General features: G+C 46.5%; 1 protein-coding gene across 1 annotated transcript in view; it reads right to left on the bottom strand.

Moving 5' to 3' along the window:
- Nucleotides 1-221: 221 nt before the first annotated feature.
- Nucleotides 222-18155, bottom strand: part of SH3BGRL (SH3 domain binding glutamate rich protein like) — a 30313-nt gene continuing 12379 nt past the window's right edge. Inside the window, exons 2-4 of the mRNA XM_053990233.1 lie at nt 8270-8455; nt 5154-5234; nt 222-2292 (exon numbers count right to left, since the gene is read on the bottom strand). Of these exons, the coding sequence (XP_053846208.1) occupies nt 2260-2292; nt 5154-5234; nt 8270-8455 (300 nt within the window). The 3' untranslated portion in view covers nt 222-2259. The remainder of the gene's footprint in view (nt 2293-5153; nt 5235-8269; nt 8456-18155) is intronic.

The following is an 18155-nucleotide window of genomic DNA, read 5'->3' as shown; positions in this document are numbered from 1 at the left end:
GGGTAGGTGTATCCTAAATGAAATCCCATTTAGTAATTATGTCCCATTAGCTGCAACAGATGAGAGATCCAACCCAGCAGACTTTGCACGCAGCAGCAGATGATGATGTTCACCTTGTATAAATCCTGAACTTTTAAAGAGCACTATTTTCATCTGAAAATTTCACTTCTTTCAGCTTCAAACTTCAAACTGTGAACAAAAGATGCCAACAAGTCATGGAGTGAGAAAGTGTTCTAAACCAACTTTATTGGAATGATACAGGAATGGTTAATATACAGGTTAAATCCTCAATGCCTGCTTTCTACATAGGAAAAAAAAAAAAAGAAAAAAAGAACAAATTCAGTTCTTGCACCCATGGAAACAGAAAACCAGCACAGAGGTAACAGATTCTGGCACTCCTAAAGTCATGCAAGAGATCTGCATCAAAAAACTCAAGTTTTACACACACAACAAAGAGATTTTGGGTATTTTCAGTTTGTGTTGGTGCCTTGTTCCCCGGACAAAGGAATAATTCAGCCTGGCTCACCAGAGCTGCCTTAGGAATGCTGATACAGTTTGAATGCTCCCATATGGCAAGGGGGGGACAGACGAGGGCACTGACTTTGCTTTCTTAAACTTGGCAATTTTCTTGACCATTGAGACAGGATTGACCTCATGTCAGAATGTTTTGGGTCGCTGAACTGACAGAATTTGGCAGCTACTTTTAATTACAGCTTCTCCAAAATAATGGCTGTAATTCACCAAACTTGCACAGGAAGCACAGCAAACTGGTATGGGTACAGACTTGTGTGTCAAATCCCACTTTCCTCGCCACACTTCACTTAATATTCCACAGCTCCCAAAAACTTGAGCAGGAATTCAGATGCAGAGAAAGATTCGGCCAATATTAAGAAAGAAAAACAACCTCGTTCAGAAAGATGAAATCATAGTGAACAACAAAAATCTGATGCTGGATTTAAAACATAACCAAATTTCCATCCCCAAAAGATCTTAAATTTCACAGAACCGCAGTAATTCCTGACAAAAGCTGCTAATAAAAAAGCACAGTTGTGTGTGTGTTAATCTTTAAGGTAAGGCAGCATCCATCCATCCCTTTGCCTCGTGATGCTGTGCTGCTTTTGTAAGCACAAGCTTCCAACTGCTTCCCAGGCTCCCAAAATGATAAATCAGGAATTAAAATATGGCCAGGAATTACAGGCTCCCTCATGAGCACTGGGAGAACACACAGGTTAATATTGCACGTGGTAAATTCACCCACACAAGACACTAGAATTGCAATTCCTGTAATAGCTTTATGATATGGCAATAAGAATGGAAATAAAGTTTTTAAACCTTAAAATAAAAGAAGTCTTGCTTAATTACAATTACTTTTGCTATTCAAACATTTATTTCCTCATTTGAAAAAATACTATATGAACCTAATGGCTACTTGAACATGCAGTGAGATGTTTAATGCTCTAAGCAGTGTGAACTGGTATTTTTGTAGAGAAATACATTAAAGGCTTTCACCCTTACACAGGTAAGGAAAGGCCATTTCTGGCTGTTTTGGCTTGTTTGCAACATTGAATCTTGCCCCAGATGTGTCACTGCTCGTGCTTAGGCAGCTGTGAGGGACCCGTGTCCATTGCCCTTTTTGTCCAAAGAGCCCACACAGATCACTTAAGTGAGAAATACATGGGGCTTGTTGGGGGTTTTATCACCTGTACAACAGTGTAACAATACAAACCTTAAATATCCGTTCTACAGAAGACAAACACAACTTTCCAAAGTGACTACAATGGTTAAACTACACAGTACCACCTACAAATTCATCTGCAACCAGGAAAGACACCGAAAATTTACTGTGTAACTCAGTAACATTTTTGAGGCAACTCAGGCACTGAATTAGTATCTGATGAGGTTTTAGATGCTGTTTTCCATAGTTTAAATAGTTGGATCTGTAGGTGAAACCCATCTGCATTTTTAGTACTAAAATAGTTTCTTTAAGTTTACACAAAATGGACAAATTACCAGGACAGTTTAAAGTAAATGTAACTCATTCATGTCTGATTGCTTCAGCTTCCATCAGTACCCACTCCCGCTCCCTACCCTGAAATTCCCATTTCTATCCTGTGTTCAATTTGTGTTATGGACAGTGAATGCTGCAAGCACCAATCAAATGTTAGAAATCACATCTACATTTCTTGAAGCAGAGACAGTTGGACTATTTTATAAAAAGCTGTGGAAATTCCCTTTACAGACATTTAAGGCAGTTGAAATTCACGCTTGCTGCTTGGCCAGTGCTTCAGCTTCCTGAAACAGCAAAAAAGAATTACACGTTAGAAGTTTCTCAGTATGTTTCCAAAGGAACACTATAAAACAATAACCTGCATTTTTCAGTCTTCTTTCAGCCTTTGTAAGGTGATCACAAATGGGAACAGAATGACAACAGAAGAAATGCAAAAGGAATTTCCTTTTGGTTTCTCCAAGTGTACTTTTGAATGCAGATTAATTTAATTACCTGCTAGCAGCACCATAACCTACAAGGAGATGAATGAGAGATGAATTCCCAGTGCCCTCAGTGCAGCACCTCAGCAGGGACAGCCTAGTTTATTTGAAAGGACAAAGTTCAACATCTGCCAAGATGTGCTGGAGCCATTTGCTTTTGTGACTGCACAGAAATACTCAAGATAACAGATTTAATATCATTGTTACCATGACCCAGCATTGCTAAACAAACAAAACACATGAGGAGAAAGGACTAAGAGGGGAATTTCCAAGAAGTCTGTATGATTTTTTTAGGAGGAGACACAGTGGGTGACCCCAGCCTGCAGGGCAGGAAGTCCCACGCACATGTCCCGTATCTTGGACGTGGTGGCTCACTCTGCTTGTCCTGCCCTCATCCTGCCTTTGAACTCGGGGCGTGGGAAGAGCCTGGCTTGGAGCTGCTGTGCTCTGCTGGCCTGTCACGGGTCAGAGAGCGAGGCTGGGATGTCACTGGGGCTCGGATGTCACCGTGCACCCGCAGGCCTCGCGCGAGGACACCCCGGCCATCCGCGGCACAAGAGGCAGGTGAGCAATGAAAGGAAGATCAGAAAGAGCTACAAAGCCTGGAAAAAAGCAGTGTGTTTGATATCCCTTTGAATGGTAAGAAAGAGGAGGAGGTTCCCTTGGCTTTGTAACAACTCCCTTAACCAGCCCAGGCCACTGCAATGGTGGCACCTCAATGGTTGGGTTTTTTTTCAATAAAAAGTACATTTCTTCAGAACAGGCAGTGCAAAGCTGGAGAGGATCGCTGCTATTTCCCTTATGCCCAGGAAGGTTGGTACAAGTAACCTGCTAACCTATCTTTCTTGGAGGTCAAATTCCATTTCCTTGGGCGTAGGCCTGCAAGTTATCTGGGAGAGGCTCAGTTTTCCAGACTTGACGCTGTCCCTCTTTCATACTTTTCCTTATTTCTCCCTGAAGGCCCCTCACTGAGCATCCTCTCAGTCCTTAAATCCTTAATAAAGAAATAATTAAACATACCTTTTAACTCACAAAACCCTCTCCCTTTAAAATCCACCCATATTGCTTGAAGTAGAGATATTTAAGAAAAACTAAAGGCCAGCCTTTTCCAGAGTTTGTAGATCCAAAGGACAAACCAAACCATCAGGGCTCAGAAAATAGTTACTTCAATTTACCATGCTCATTTCTGAACCAATCCAGCTTAGCATTAATACCAAACCTTTGTGTTCAGAGTCAACTAACTTCCCAAATTTCTCCTGATGGCATCAAATGGAGGTTTCCTGCCATTTTCTGCAGTTGCCATGTCATTCCCTACAGCATTATATCCAAGCTGCACACAGCTATGCTGGAAACATCAATTTCAGCACCTACAAATCTGTGTACCCTCCTCAGCAGCCTGCAACCGACATGACTGGACATCCTGTGGGAGAGATTCCCAAAGTCAGCCCCAGAGCAGGACTCAGGGGGGTACAAGGTCACTGCTGCAAAGGTTATTTACCAACACAACACAGAAATTCAGCAGAGTAGCTGTGTTCTTTCTATCCCTTCTGTTTAAAATTCACCTTTTCCTTAGGTGAGTAGAGAATTGGAGCATCCCTCAGGACAGAAGCAGAGCTCCTGCCAGCCAGCAGGTCTGGGAAGCAGCGACATTCCCAACGTTACTGAGACAGGTGACCTGATTTGTTATGGCAGCAGCTGCTCTCTGGTACCATTGCACTTCCCAGGGGAAAGGCACGAGCTTCCCTGTATTTCAGAGTCTCAGGATTGCTTCCTGGTTCCTTGGCTCCATCCTGCACACTCTGCTGAGCAGTGAAGTGCAGCTGTTCCAAGGAGCTTCACCAGGACTGTGGTGCTGTGTGCAGCTGGTCAGATGCCAGCAGCAGGTAACGCTGGCGTGTGTATCCCAGGCTCTGCTCTGGGCAGCTCTGCACGAGGCAGTTTTTCCTCATCACACCATTCCCAGTGGAGCTACTGCTGGAAATCTGGCTCCCAAAACTGCTTCAGTCTGCCCCACAACCTGCAGTGCTCACTGCTCATGGGTCACTATCCACCTTTAAAATTAGGTCTCTTAGTGATGTGCGCAGCACGACCTTCAACTCGTACATGAGTAAATCTGAAAGGGAGCAGCGTGTTTATCCATTGGAACAGGAAAGCTGGAAGTGACCTGGAGGATCGGGCTGCTGTCAAGTGAAACGTATAAAGCAGGCTTGTCTTATCCTATCAAAATCAAAAGGAGAATTCCAGCCCACTGCATCCACAAAGCAGTAGCCCAGTTCGTAATTGGCAAAGGAAAATAAGCTTTGGATAACAAGCCAGAGGAAAAAATTACTCTGAAGCAAGACCATGTTATTTCAGAAACAGTGGCGCTGGTTTCAAGGGATTTTCTAGTAGAAAAATCTCATCAAAATTTCACATGAATTTTACTTTTTTACTGAATTGAAAACATTCCTTGATTTTGGGATAATTTTTTTCATCTAGGTTTCTTATGCATTCTTCAGTGCAAATATTAACTACTCCTTTGAAACTGAAGCCTGAGAGCCTCTGGAGACTGAGTATCTCCCAGGGAGATTGGTGGGGACAATGGCAGCACATGTACCAGATCCTATTCTGAGCAGAGAAGGAGGAGGTGAAAGCCACAGGCTCCCTGTGAGGAGGTGCTCACCTACCTTTGACCCAGGAGGTGCAGTCAAGCCCAGGAACGCGTACACGGCGTTGTTCTCCCGCGCCTCGAAGAAAGCATCATAGTCCTTCACCGTGGCAGGAGGGAGGGGGAATAAAAGACAGAGGAGTGAATTGTCAGAAATAATCTCAACTCAGTTTAAGGTGTCACCCAACCCACGCCAAGCAAACTGCTTCCTGTAGCCAAATGCAAAATCGAGTGTCAGCTCAGGTACGTGGCATGAGCACTAACAGCTCACAAACTGGTCAGGCTGGAAAGGGACAAGCTGGGAATTCATTCTGTGTCCCAACGAGATGTTGCTGTGAGGTGCTCCAGCCTCTCCCAAAGGGACAGACTCCACACAAGGCAGGTGTTGTCACTGGTCTGGTGTGGACATTCCCCCTACAGAAGCAGCTGAGCCTGGACCTTGTCATCAGAAACCCTGATGTTCCCAGATGTCACTGCTGATTCATGATAGGGATGGCAATTGTGAAACTGTGACTCCAGCTCCAACTTCTGACATCTGTCAGAAGTTCAGCTGGAACTGGAACACTGAGAGTGCACCTTTCCCATCACATTTCTCACTAAGGATTAGTCTGTGCAAGTTAATAGGGTGGCACTGTTCACTCAGTGCACTACAAATACCCTAAACACAGCCACTTCCCAGGAAAATTAAGGTAATAAATAAATAAATAAATAAATAAATAAATAAATACCAGTTGCCAAACCCCAACTAAAGGAACCCAAAAGTTTTGTGCAAGCTCACTGTTGTCCAAGTTACCACACAATTCCCTCACTGTGACTTCTGAACTCAGCAGGGATCAGTCCAATGACTTTCCTGCTCTCCATTTTTAACTGATGCACACTACCAGCCTCCTCCAGCTTTCCTGGGCAATGTTTGGATGCAGGAGTCCTGGCTGGGAAGCCCAAGGCAGGCAGCAGCTCGGTCTCAGGCTGGAGTCAGGGAGAGCTGCTTAGGGCACACTGCTCTGGATTCCTGACTGTCTGGGAAGCAAAAGCCTAAGGAACAGCAGCTGAGGGGGCAGCTCTAAGGAGAGGCTACTGCAGCTGGAACAGAACGAAGTACAGGGACCAGAAGATTCCAGCTGCCTGGAATTCAGGGATATCAAATTATTGCTCCATTTGCACATGCAGCAATCGCGTGCTGGTTTGATAAAAATGTGTGTGATTATGGTAAATCCTCCCTGAAGTCCTTCTGTTGACAGGACTGGGGCTGCTTGATAACAAAGGGTCTGTTTATCTTGCTGGTGCACAGGCCATGAGCCTGCTCTGCAGCATCTCCCAGGACAGGAATTCCTGGGCCTGAGGAGCAGGGCTCATGCCAGCCCACACAGCATCTCCAGTTCCAGCCTCTCTGCTGTGCATGGGCCAGGAAGGCCAATTTGCTCTTTGCTCTGCCAGTTGTGCTGCATCAGATGGAACAAACAGGGAACTTCATGCTTGAGAGGCATCAGATAAAGACAGAAAGAGGTTCAAATTCTGGGCACAGAATTAACTTTTACCTTCCTGAAAGCTGAACTGTAGCAACTCGAATCCAGCAGCAGAAACTGACCGAATTTCTAAAGTTCAACATGACATCAACCAAAATCTTGGGGATGAAATAAACCCACAGCAAGAACCTTGTAACTAATCTACTGGTTAGATAACTACAGATCCTTATGTTTGTCACTCCAACCAACCTTTTTCCATGTCACAACCAGTCAGTAAAATTTTGAGAGCCAAGTGACCCAACAGCTCACTGTGGATATTATTTCAAGTTCTGCTTCTATTACAAGCAAGAAAAAATCTTGGCACATTGAGAATAATTTCTTTCAGTAGGCACAGATTTGTCTCACAAAGGTCCAGAACTGGCAGGTCTTGACTTACAGACTGTGCAGGTCAGAACCAGACTTCAAAAGGACCAGAAAAATGCACACTGTGAGCTCTGTTCAGAAGATATTAAGTTTTAAAAATAAAACTAACAGTTAATCTAATAACCATTCAAGCATGGCCTGCTGAGTACAAGTACTGCAGGGCAACTTACTTTTGATCAAGCATTAAAATAATTACAGTAGGATTTTTGTTTGCAACACAAGTTTTAATCTGTCCAAGGCACTGGAGTAACTGAACCACAGCAGCTTTCCTTGTGCAAGCAGCACACAGAGCTGATCCCAAGAAGGATCAGAAAACTGATTTATAATCATGGCAGACATCAATTCACATGATCTGGGATTCACACCTACTGGGAAACTCCACACAGGCAGAACAGATCTCTGAACTTGCTAAAAACGTAAGTGTAAAAGGGACACATTTCTGTAAGATGTTAGTTCACAATCATGGGGGAAATGAGGACTAAAAAAACCTGAGAACTTTCAGAGCCATAAGATGGGAAAAACCCCACATAAAAGAAAATTATATATATACTACAAGGTACGATCCAAATCAAGAGGTCTACATTTTAATCTTTCCTATGGTGTGACTGGAATACTCAAGAATCAATTATTACTAAAAGCCCAAGATGGAGGGAAATGTCTAACACCTCCTACAGCCTTCCCACTTTGGGCAACTGCAGCTGGGCAAGCCCTGCCTCACTGCTCACCACAGTGAAGCACAGGCAGTGGCAGTGAGGAAGAGGAGTGGGATGAGCACAGCAGAGCTGGAGGTGAGGGGATGAGCACAGGAGGCTGGAGGTGAGGGGAGAAGCACAGGAGAGCTGAAGGTGAGCACAGCAGAGCTGGAGGTGAGGGGATGAGCACAGGAGGCTGGAGGTGAGGGGAGAAGCACAGGAGGCTGGAGGTGAGGGGATGAAACACAGGAGGCTGGAGGTGAGGGGAGCAGCACAGCAGAGCTGGAGGTGAGGAGATGAGCACAGGAGGCTGGAGGTGAGGAGGTGAGCACAGCAGAGCTGGAGGTGAGGGGATGAGCACAGGAGGCTGGAGGTGAGGAGGTGAGCACAGCAGAGCTGGAGGTGAGGGGAGGAGCACAGCAGAGCTGGAGGTGAGGGGAGGAGCACAGCAGAGCTGGAGGTGAGGGGAGAAGCACAGGAAAGCTGGAGGTGAGGAGGTGAGCACAGCAGAGCTGGAGGTGAGGGGAGGAGCACAGCAGAGCTGGAGCAGCCCTCACCCCGAGGTAGCGGCTGTCGTTGAAGAGCCGGGGGGGCAGGGGGTTCCCGCTCGCTGGCCGACTGTCCTCGGGGACGTTCTCCCGCATCCATTTCCGGTTCTCCTCATTAGCTGCGATGTCCTTCTCCTCAAATTCAATTTTGTTGGCTTCCAAGAAGCCTAACACATCTTGCTGCTGCTTTTTAATCTGTCACAAAAGAAGGAGGAAAGGAGATAAGGTAAATAAAATCAGTGAAATAATTTTTGATGCCGCTCTGCGGTTTGATGCAGAAACCACGTGGTGAAAATCAGGTTGAAAATGGGAGTGGGTAAGAAAATTTTTAGAACCAAAAAGTATCTTCTGAAGAGTCCGAGCTGAGCCTTGACTTGGCTCCTACAAAACTGAACAGGCTGAAGCTTAAAGATGGTGTCCCTACACAAATGTGAGTGTTGTGTACCTTAAAGGTGCCCACCCAAAAAAAGCAGAGGTGTGAGCAGAGCCCTTGTGCTGGCCAGATTTTACATTTAGCTCAGGGGAATGTTGTTTTTTCAGGTGCAGTGGAGTTTGCTGGAGGCACATTTGAGGTACAAACTGCTTCCTTGTGCCCTTGGAAGCACAGGCTGAACCTCCCCATTCCTTCTCAGAGTCCAGGCTTTTGCCCACCTCGGTGACAAAAGAGACCTCACCAAGCATTTTGGGTTCACGCTTCTTTGCACAGAAACCCCTCTCCCACTGTGTCCTGGGTGTCTGCAGGGCAGGCACAGTCTCTGGAGAGCTGTGACCCACATCCCCATCCTAACTCATGTCAGGGAAGCTGGGTGAGGTCCCACATCTGCTGCCACCCATCCTTGTGCACTCACACAGCATCCAAGGGAAAAGCAGGATCTGTGTGGCAAGCACGGTGCTGGCTCTGCACAGGGAAGGAGGTTTTTATTATTGTCATTATGAATTCTCAACACAGAGATGTTCTGCTTACGCTCTGCTTTCCCTCTGCATGACTTTAACACCACAAAGGAGATTATAACCATGCACATCCTAGCAAACAATAAAAAAATGGAATTTAATGGGAAATTTGTTTTCTTCAAATGATTCCCTTCACTGCAAAGCAAGTCCAAGGCCTGGCTTTACCCTAATGAGCTGGGTGCCGCAGGAGCAGCGTTTCACACAGATGTTGCTGGTGCTAACTCGGGTCAGCCGCGGCTCCCGGAGCAGCCGCTCCATATACGGCCACAGGCAAACCCGGAGCTGCCGGGGTCAGGGACAGCCAGCCCTGAGCCAAATATGGAGCCCGTGCCCCGGTCTGCACAGCCCCGCACCCGCGGGCACCCGGCCCCGGCCCGGCTCGCAGAGCCCCGCACCCGCGGGCACCCAGCTCCGCACCCGCGGGCACCCGGCCCCGGCCCAGCTCGCACAGCCCCGCACCCGCGGGCACCCAGCTCCGCACCCGCGGGCGCCCGGCCGCGCCGGGAGCGCCAGGAGCAGCAGGGAGTGTGATGGAGAGCGCTGCCCTGAAGGATGTGGGCTGGGGAACAGAGCCCAGCACATCCGAAAGGGAATCTTCGAGCACTGCCTGACTCGGTCTGGAGCTGCTCTATCCACGGCAGGTTCCAGCAGAGCGCGGGAGGGGCGCACCCAGCTCAGCGCAGCACAGGCACCGATCCTGCTCTCCCCAGGGAGGGAAATGTGCTCCCAGCTCCAGCAGGGAAGCTGCCTGCTGAGCAGCCAATGTCATTCCTCCGACCTCATCAGCACAGGAGCCGCTGGACTCGCTGTGCGAGCACCCTGAAACTCCAGGATATTGCTAATTTTCATCATGGCTAAAAATAAATCAAACTGGAGGAGTTAATACCGCCCCGAGGAAATAATTTGTGTAGAGGCTGTATAAAAACATTCTCAGCAGACTCAAAGCTCTGGGTAAGAGGTTTCCTTGCCTGCCTCTAACAGCAGCAGAAGGGGAAGCTTTTCTCTGTTGTGCTCTACAGCTCAGAGGAGAAAAAAAGGGAGCACTTCATGAACTGTTTTGTGGGGCTAAAATAAGGGAAAGGTCTTTGGAATGGTAAACTCTTTGGTCAGTATGACCTGGTAGTAAATGTAAATTTTTTTCCTTGAATGAGTTACATGTTTAATTAACCATTTCCTACAATCTCTAAATTTCAGATCCAAATAGTTTTTATTACTCTCAGGTTCTTAACTTGTCCAAAATCCATTGCTTAGTGAGGACCCATTTTGAGATGCCCCAGAATTATTAAGGAATTAGAGAAAACCAAGCTTTTACCCACTCCACCATTAACCTGTACACTCTGCCACGTAAAACAAGAGTTCTGAGTTGGACACGAATCAGCATTTTCATCCCCTGAGAAGTCACTTTATTTTTTTTTAATAATTTTGACTATTAGATTGTTTCAGCCACACACACATCCTCACACCCTCCCAGCATCTCACACTGGTACAGTCTCTGGGTTGTTCATTCAGCTCCACGAGGTACAACCACATCCTAAACTGTTCACTGTGGCTCCAAAGGGTGATCACAACCCTCTCTGCTTGTTTTTGAAGAGCTGGCAAAGCTGGAAATGTATTTTTTTTCTGCTATAAAAGGCACCATTGTAAGGCAAGCATGAAGTTTGGTCTCTGTTGCTCTCAGGCCATCTGTAGTTAAGGGAGGTAATTCTCTAGAGAACTGTACAGAAAAGCAAGGATGGTGTTGATGCATGAGGAATATTAGTCTGGAACCCTTGTTTTCTGGCCAGACAAAAAAAGTTGGAAGATTAAGCAGCAATGTTTTCTCCCAGCTCCTCAGACAAAGCCTCTGGTCACTTACACAAGAGCAGTAAATGCTCCAGAGAAACAGCACCAACTGCTGGGCAGCAGGGACACCGAGCTGCCAGATCCTGTTATTTTATGGGATTTTACTTAGAAAACTTCCATTAATTTCAGGCAGTGGAATAGCGCTGGGAGGGAAGGGCCAAAAATAGAGCAAGAGACGTCTGCTGCTGCTTCAGGGTGTTTTGTCTTACTTGAAAGGGCACACGTTCTCCTCGGGACAGAGCCTGGAAGATGGTTCCTGCTGCCCATGTTTGGGAAGGAGCGAGGAGCCTTTCTCCAGGATGCGCCTGTCAACACGCAGCACGCGCTTCCCACAAAACCTCCCCCAGCTGCCTGGGCAGGCGTGGAGAGCGGCCAGCGCCTTCCCAGGCCCCGCACCTCGGCCTGCATAAACAACTGTCATGTTTGAAGCCATTCTGGCCCGTGAAGGGCAGCTCACTGCAGTTGGCAAACACGAAAATCCTTGTTTATTCCGAGTGCTCCTGACACATTGTGCAGGGCCGAGAGCAGCAGCAGAGCCGGGAACGTGCCCGGAGTCAGCCCAGCAGGGCCCTGAGGCTCCGAACCAGCACTGGTGGGGCAGGAGCATTTATAGAGACACAAGAGCTCAGAACAGAGAAATGAAAGATAGGGATGGACAGACAGCTGTAAGGAAGGGAGCAGGCTGGGGGCAGGAGTGGAGGGAATGAGCAAAATGGATGGACAGAGATCAGGGGAAAATCCCTGTGGGGTGGAGACAGAGAGGATGGAAGGAGAAGGGGTGGGAGCAGGCGAAGCCAGGACTGCCAGGAGGAAGGGCTGCATCCTCTGGAGTCCTCTGGAGAACAAAGATGCCCTCAGAACAGCCCGTCTGGCTTCACCCAACCCCAGAAACAGAAACACATCCTGCTCAACACACACTTGGGAGAAAAACAATTCCTAAGGTGAGTGGAGATATTTTACTTCTTGCTGATGTTCCCAAGATAATACTGAAAGGAACGTTTAATGAAATAAATCTATTTTCTCTTTGTTTTGGATTTCAGGGTCTGGTTCCAGGACAGAAACAGCTTTATGGCAAGTTATTGGTGGTTAAGCAAAGTCTCACCACACACTGTGATCTTGTGCTACAAAATCCACTGGGTATCAAGATTCCCTTCTCTTTCAGTTACAAGCCAATCACAAAACATTAAGCTTTCAACAGAGCATGGGCACAAAATAACATTATAAAAATGAGTGTAGAATTGTGAACAAGTATCGCCCCTCACTTGAGTACACATCAGAAATTCAATTTACTGTTCTTAATCTAACTCCCATCAGTGATGTCAGTAACACAAGAGAAACCACATCAAAGCTGCCAAGAGTACAAACAGGTGATGTTTGCCAACAAATCAATCCATCAAAAATAACATTTTAACCCCAAAGTGGGAATAAACTTTCCAGAAAATGCTGCAACATTTTAGAATCTCTTCCAAATCTTTAATCATTGAAAAAAATTTAAAAAAAATAACTCAGCTAAAAGATAATAAGCAGAAAGGAGGCAGGGATGATGCTGCAGAACCTTGGTCCAGTGAGCAGGCAGCATTCCAGCCTCAGCTCCAGCCAGGACTGTGCTGGCTGTTCAAGAGCCAACTTCTCGCAGCACCACCCCACTGCAGGGAAACACTAATTTTAAACACTTTTTGGAACTGAACTTCACAGAAGGGTCTATCTCATTTGGTGTACACAGGCACACACAGAGCACAGTCCAGTCCATGCTGCTGGCCAAGAAGGGGTTTGGGTTGGTTTATTTGAGTCTTGTTATTTTTTCAGTTTATAAATAAATCCCTGGTTGGACAATAGACATGTTTTGGAAATCTATTTATGGACCACTGGAACTCAAAATAAGTTTACAGTCTGAGTGCTGCTGTTTTGATCCAACAATAAACTTGCTGACTGTGGCTTTGCCATCCTGGCCCTTGGCAGGAGACTTCTCCACCACTTCTGTGGCTCCTGTGTCCCAACCTCCACGCAGGGAAAAACATAGATTTTATTAATTTCTTTCCCAATTATGGGATTAAATGGCTCATGCTTTATTGTGAGGATATAAAAGAATGATAAAGGGATTTCTTATGATGTTCCTAGCCATCATTACAGCATTGGTTATAACATCAGGACAAAAGGAATGGCCTCGAGTTGCACCAGGGAAGGTTTAGATTAGGAATCAGGAGAAAGTTTTTCATGGAAATGGTTATGAAGCGTTAGAACAGGCTGCCCAGAGAAGTGGTGGAGTCACCATTCCCTGAAGTGTTCAAAAAACATGTGGATGTGGCACTTGAGGACATGATTTAGTGATGAACACGGGGCTGGGTTTATGGTTGAACTTGATGATCTCAAAGGTCTTTACAACCATAACAATTCCACAATTCTGGGATTCTCTCCAGCTCCTGCTGCAGGTGTGTCCTGAGCTGCCTCTCCCAACCTCACAACTGGGATCCAGCACCAGGACAACAGAGAAGCAACACCTTAGAGCAGATATTACATTTGATCTTACATATTTCTCATTCAGTTTCAAGACAACACATTTAAAAGGGATTTTTTTTTCCATTTCCAATTCCAATTCTAGCCTCGGGGTTCCAGATGCTCAAAAACAACTACAGCTTTAAAGCAGTTGTATTGTATGCCAGTGATGGTTTTAAAGATGCTGCTTCTTCCTTAGTGGGAGCAAGTCTTTAAATCCCAGAAGCAGCTGCTTTGTGCAGGAAGGTGAAGTCTAAACTCCAGGTGATGCTACTGGTTGTGGCCAGACTCATAGCCATCAGTTTTCCAGAAGCTTCAGAGTCTCCTGAAGATGGATAAGCCGAAACGTAAGCAGTGAATGGGAAAAGTGCAGTGCAATAAATGTTGTGCAAACTCCCCTGCCAGCCAGCAGCAGCAAGGTGGAAACCCCCAGTGATTTTCCTGGCAGGAATGGGCAGCATGGGGAATGCCAAGTGCTGCCATGACAAACTGACTTGTCACAGGGTGACCTGTGGACTGAGCTGGGGCCACACTGCCACAACCCACTGCCACTTTTTGGAATTAAGAGTAAAAACTATTGGGGGTTTTGGTTTGGTTTTTTTGTCTCACCTAATTTCTCAAATGACCTTGCCATCCTCACCCAGAGTCCCTAATGCAGAAGCTCATCCTTGCAAATGAGCTGCAAAATGCTTAGAATTTCTCCTCCCACTACAACCTAATTTGCAGGAGTTAAACAGCCCAGCAGCTCAGCCATGGATTTAAATGTCACAGATTCCTGTCGGCCCCCTAAGCTCATTCCCCACCCCAGCACTTGGCAGCAGGGCTCCCTTCCGAGCAGCCTCAGTCCTGCTCTCCATCACAGTTTTCCTTGCTTTTACTTTAATATTCCAGAAGATATTTTTTGGTCTAGAGTGGTTTTGTTGGTTTTATTTGTTTGAATAAGCCATTTATTCACCCCCTATATTAGTTTAAAAATCCAATGTGCCAGTTTTGGTGTAAAATGTGGTCAGAGGGTGGGAAACCTCTCCCTGCAGGCAACTCCAGCCATCACCTGGCTTGATCAGAGCTTTGCCAGGTGTCTCTCAGCAATTCCTGTCTCACTCTTATTTCTCCCTGCCTGGTAGAACATCTGCTTATTTTTAGGTCTGGGTAATTATCATCACAGAGCTCAAAGCCCTTCTTTGTTCTGGTTATTTTAAGCACAGCATTACACGAGTGGTGCCATCATTGTCTCTCCCAATGGATTCTGGTCTGGAGGGAATGAGACTGAGGACAAACACAGCAAAACTACCATGAACTTACGGGACCTGAATCAAACACAGGAGGCTGGAAAAGTTCACGCTGGACATGTGCTGCTCTTTTTTTTCATTTTCCAAAAATTCAGCAGTGTCCAGATGGACTCCATATGTCCTGACTCTCTCCCTGCAGGGTTCTTTGGGAAAGCCCATGGCAATAGCCACATGAATCCTGCACAGCAGCGCTGGTTTGATGTGGTTAGACCCCAACAGCTTAAAATTGGTTTATTTGGAAATGGTTTTTACCACCAGGTATGTAGCAGCATCACCAGCCCAAGACCTGGGCAGGAGGAAACAGGCTCCAGCTCCCACTGAGAGCAACAACCACATTGCTGCTGCTCACGTGTGGCTTTGGAAGACACCTTTTAAAAGCAAGAAAAGGTGAAAGGATGCAAAGTGACCAGTCAAGAGTGAGGCTGGCAGAACATCCAGGCTACCAAAAGGGTTTTGCAATTTAACCTGGAGGTTACATCATGTCTGGCAGCACACATGGGCTGTCTGTAACAGGGCTTTAGCCTGGCATAAGGTACCACCCCACCAGATTTTGGAACACAAGCCAAAAATATAGCTGGAACAAAGGACAAAGCCTGAACTTCCCAAAACAAGACCACAACTTGCTCCAGAAACCATAGAAAGTTACATAAATGAAAAAGCTGATTCATGAGAACAAAAATAAAAGCTTCTCTCATGGATTATAATGCCATTGTAACTGCATTCATTCAATAACCCAAGGCCTAAAAACTTGTTAAATCCCACACCAACAACACCCAAGTCCAAAGATCCTTGTGCATGCAACAAGTTTTTTCCTACCAGAAGAACCAAACAGGAAAGTTAACATCACTTCCGTGTGATAAAGTCCTGGGGAATCAAGATTCTCAAGGGAGCCAAGGGTGCTTAGAGACCCAACTCCCACTCACTTTTATTTACTCTGACACAGACTGCAAAGAGAATAAAATCCCAGGGGGTTTGGCATTTAGTTCCCTTGGGCTGCTTTGGGAAGTTCAGCCAGCAACACCAGCCTGGCCCCTCTGGCTGGCACAGCCCAGCACAGCTGAGCAGTTCCTAAGTGCCACACTGCCAACTTGCTGTTGGAGTTCAAGGAATCAGTTAAGAAAACCTAAGAAACATTTTCTCTCTTGCTGCAGCAAGAAGGGTTTGAGGTCAGCGTTCCAGTAAAGTTTTTCAGTGTCACTAATTTGGTGTCACTCACACAGTACAGCCAACTCCACCACACCTCGACTACAGTCAAACTCTAACAAGATCCGAAAAGGCCACAAATAAGTCAGAACTGTCTTGCTGCAGCATCCAGTGTCTGTTTAGCTACTTTCCTCCTGCAGTGGCCAAAAGCAGATTCCTCTACCCATTAGTCAAGTAGGAGGACAAGTAACATTTCCTTATTTATATCTCCCCAGCTTCTGGCACACAGCAGCAGCAGCACTGCCTAACAAAGCCCTGATGACTTTTTAATGTGTTTCAGGTTTACTTTCCATGAAGGCACCTTAAGGATTAACATTATTATCACAGCTTAAGGCAAATTCTGCTTTTAACAAATGATACCCAAGCACTGGGGAGGCGAGTGGGGTGAATCCATTCATCCTTTAGCACCTGCCTGTCAAGGACTATTATGGTGTTACCAGGATTCTAACAGAGAACATTTTATCAACAACACCTGAAGCCCATGTTTAAAAGTACCATTTAATAAACTTCACATTTTGTTCCAGTACATGAAAATGGTTCTGTCACCTGAAACCCCACCTCTTTTCCTACTGAAGCATCAAATTCAGAAGTAAATCTTCCTCTTTTTTTGGCTGCAAGGAAAAGGTGGTAGGACACTGAACGGGCTCTCCAGGGAATGGTCACAGCCCCAAGGCTGCCAGAGCTCCAGGAACGTTTGGACAACACTCCCAGGGATGCCCAGGGTGGGATTGTTGGGGTGTCTGTGCACAGCCAGGAGTTGGACTTGATCCTTGTGGGTCCCTTCCAACGCAGGATATTCCATGATTCCATGAAAAGAAGGGTGACACAGTGCACTGTCCTTCAACTCTCTCCTTCCTGGCTGCTCCCCAACACATTTTCAGTTGCCCATTCAGCATCTCCTGCCCTGTCCAGGCTCCTGACTGCACTGGCAGCATCCAGTTGTTTTGCCCAAGAGCCCAGCTCAGTCTCAAGCCTTCCAGAGATGCACAAACTGCTGGGAGTGTTCTGGGGGGCTGTGCAGATCAGATGCACCCTCCTTGAGTGATAATATCTGTCCTCACCACAGCCAGAAGTGACACATCCCTCTACTCTCTGCTTAGATGCTTCTGTTCATTCTGTAAAAGGCTTACAGAGGGTCACTACTGCCAAGTCAAAGTCATTCACAAGTCAGGATATGCCAAAGCTCTTCCCCACAGTGATCATGGCCTGCTCAAAGACTGCCTCCCCAAACACAGACTCTGCAAATATCCAGAGACTGACTTTCTGTTTCTCTGGGATTTTTCCTTCCTTTTTTCCGTTTTTTTAAGATCTGTGAAAAGTGGCAGCAATACACAATGGGATTATTTGCCTGGATTTCAAAACCAAACAAACCCCAAAACTTCCACTTGCAGGGATTTTAATGCAAGATTTTAACATTTAAAATCTCATTTTATCATCAACCAAAAAATAGAGATGTTTGCTCACAGGATGACAGTGAGCCTTTTTATACTGTGCGTCCATGCATATGGAACACAAGATGCCCAGCAGCTGGGCAAGGGAGAAGTTAAAACCCAAAAGTCCAAGAAGTTCTGGCAGTACTGGAGCTGGTACTAGCAGAGGCACCAAACCTCCCTGCCTACTTTTTGTAGACAACCCAAGAGCCTGAACACAGAAAAACAATGAATGTAACTGAAGCTTCCAGCTGCTGAATGCCAGGAGGTGTCCCACATCTGGAGAGGTGTCAGACTGACACTTGTCCCCTCAGACAAAGAAGGTTTGATCAGAGGCATGGAGGGTGCCTGACACTTCTGCACTCTGCTCACGCTGGGCTCCAGGCCCAGGGACAGCAGCAGGATTCTCCCCTCCCTTCACGTGATCTCAGCAAACAACCCCACCAGGAGCTGTGTTTGATTAGGGATGAACTTTGCCTGAGTCTCTGGGAAGTCTCTGGGCACTGGCTGGCAGCAGCTCCAAACTCCAGAGCCTGACCCCTCCAACATCCAAAGCCTGCCCATCCTCATGCAGGAGCTCTGCACAAGCTGCCCCCAAACCTCCCCTCATCCAGCCAGGTCTGGGCAGGATTATCTGGGAGGGGGAAGCACAGCTCCTTACCAGGACCATAGACACTCAATCTGCAT

Source organism: Vidua macroura, chromosome 14 (genome assembly GCF_024509145.1).
Source record: "Vidua macroura isolate BioBank_ID:100142 chromosome 14, ASM2450914v1, whole genome shotgun sequence".
Lineage (NCBI taxonomy): Eukaryota > Metazoa > Chordata > Aves > Passeriformes > Viduidae > Vidua > Vidua macroura.
This window is presented reverse-complemented; position numbering and strand designations above follow the sequence as displayed.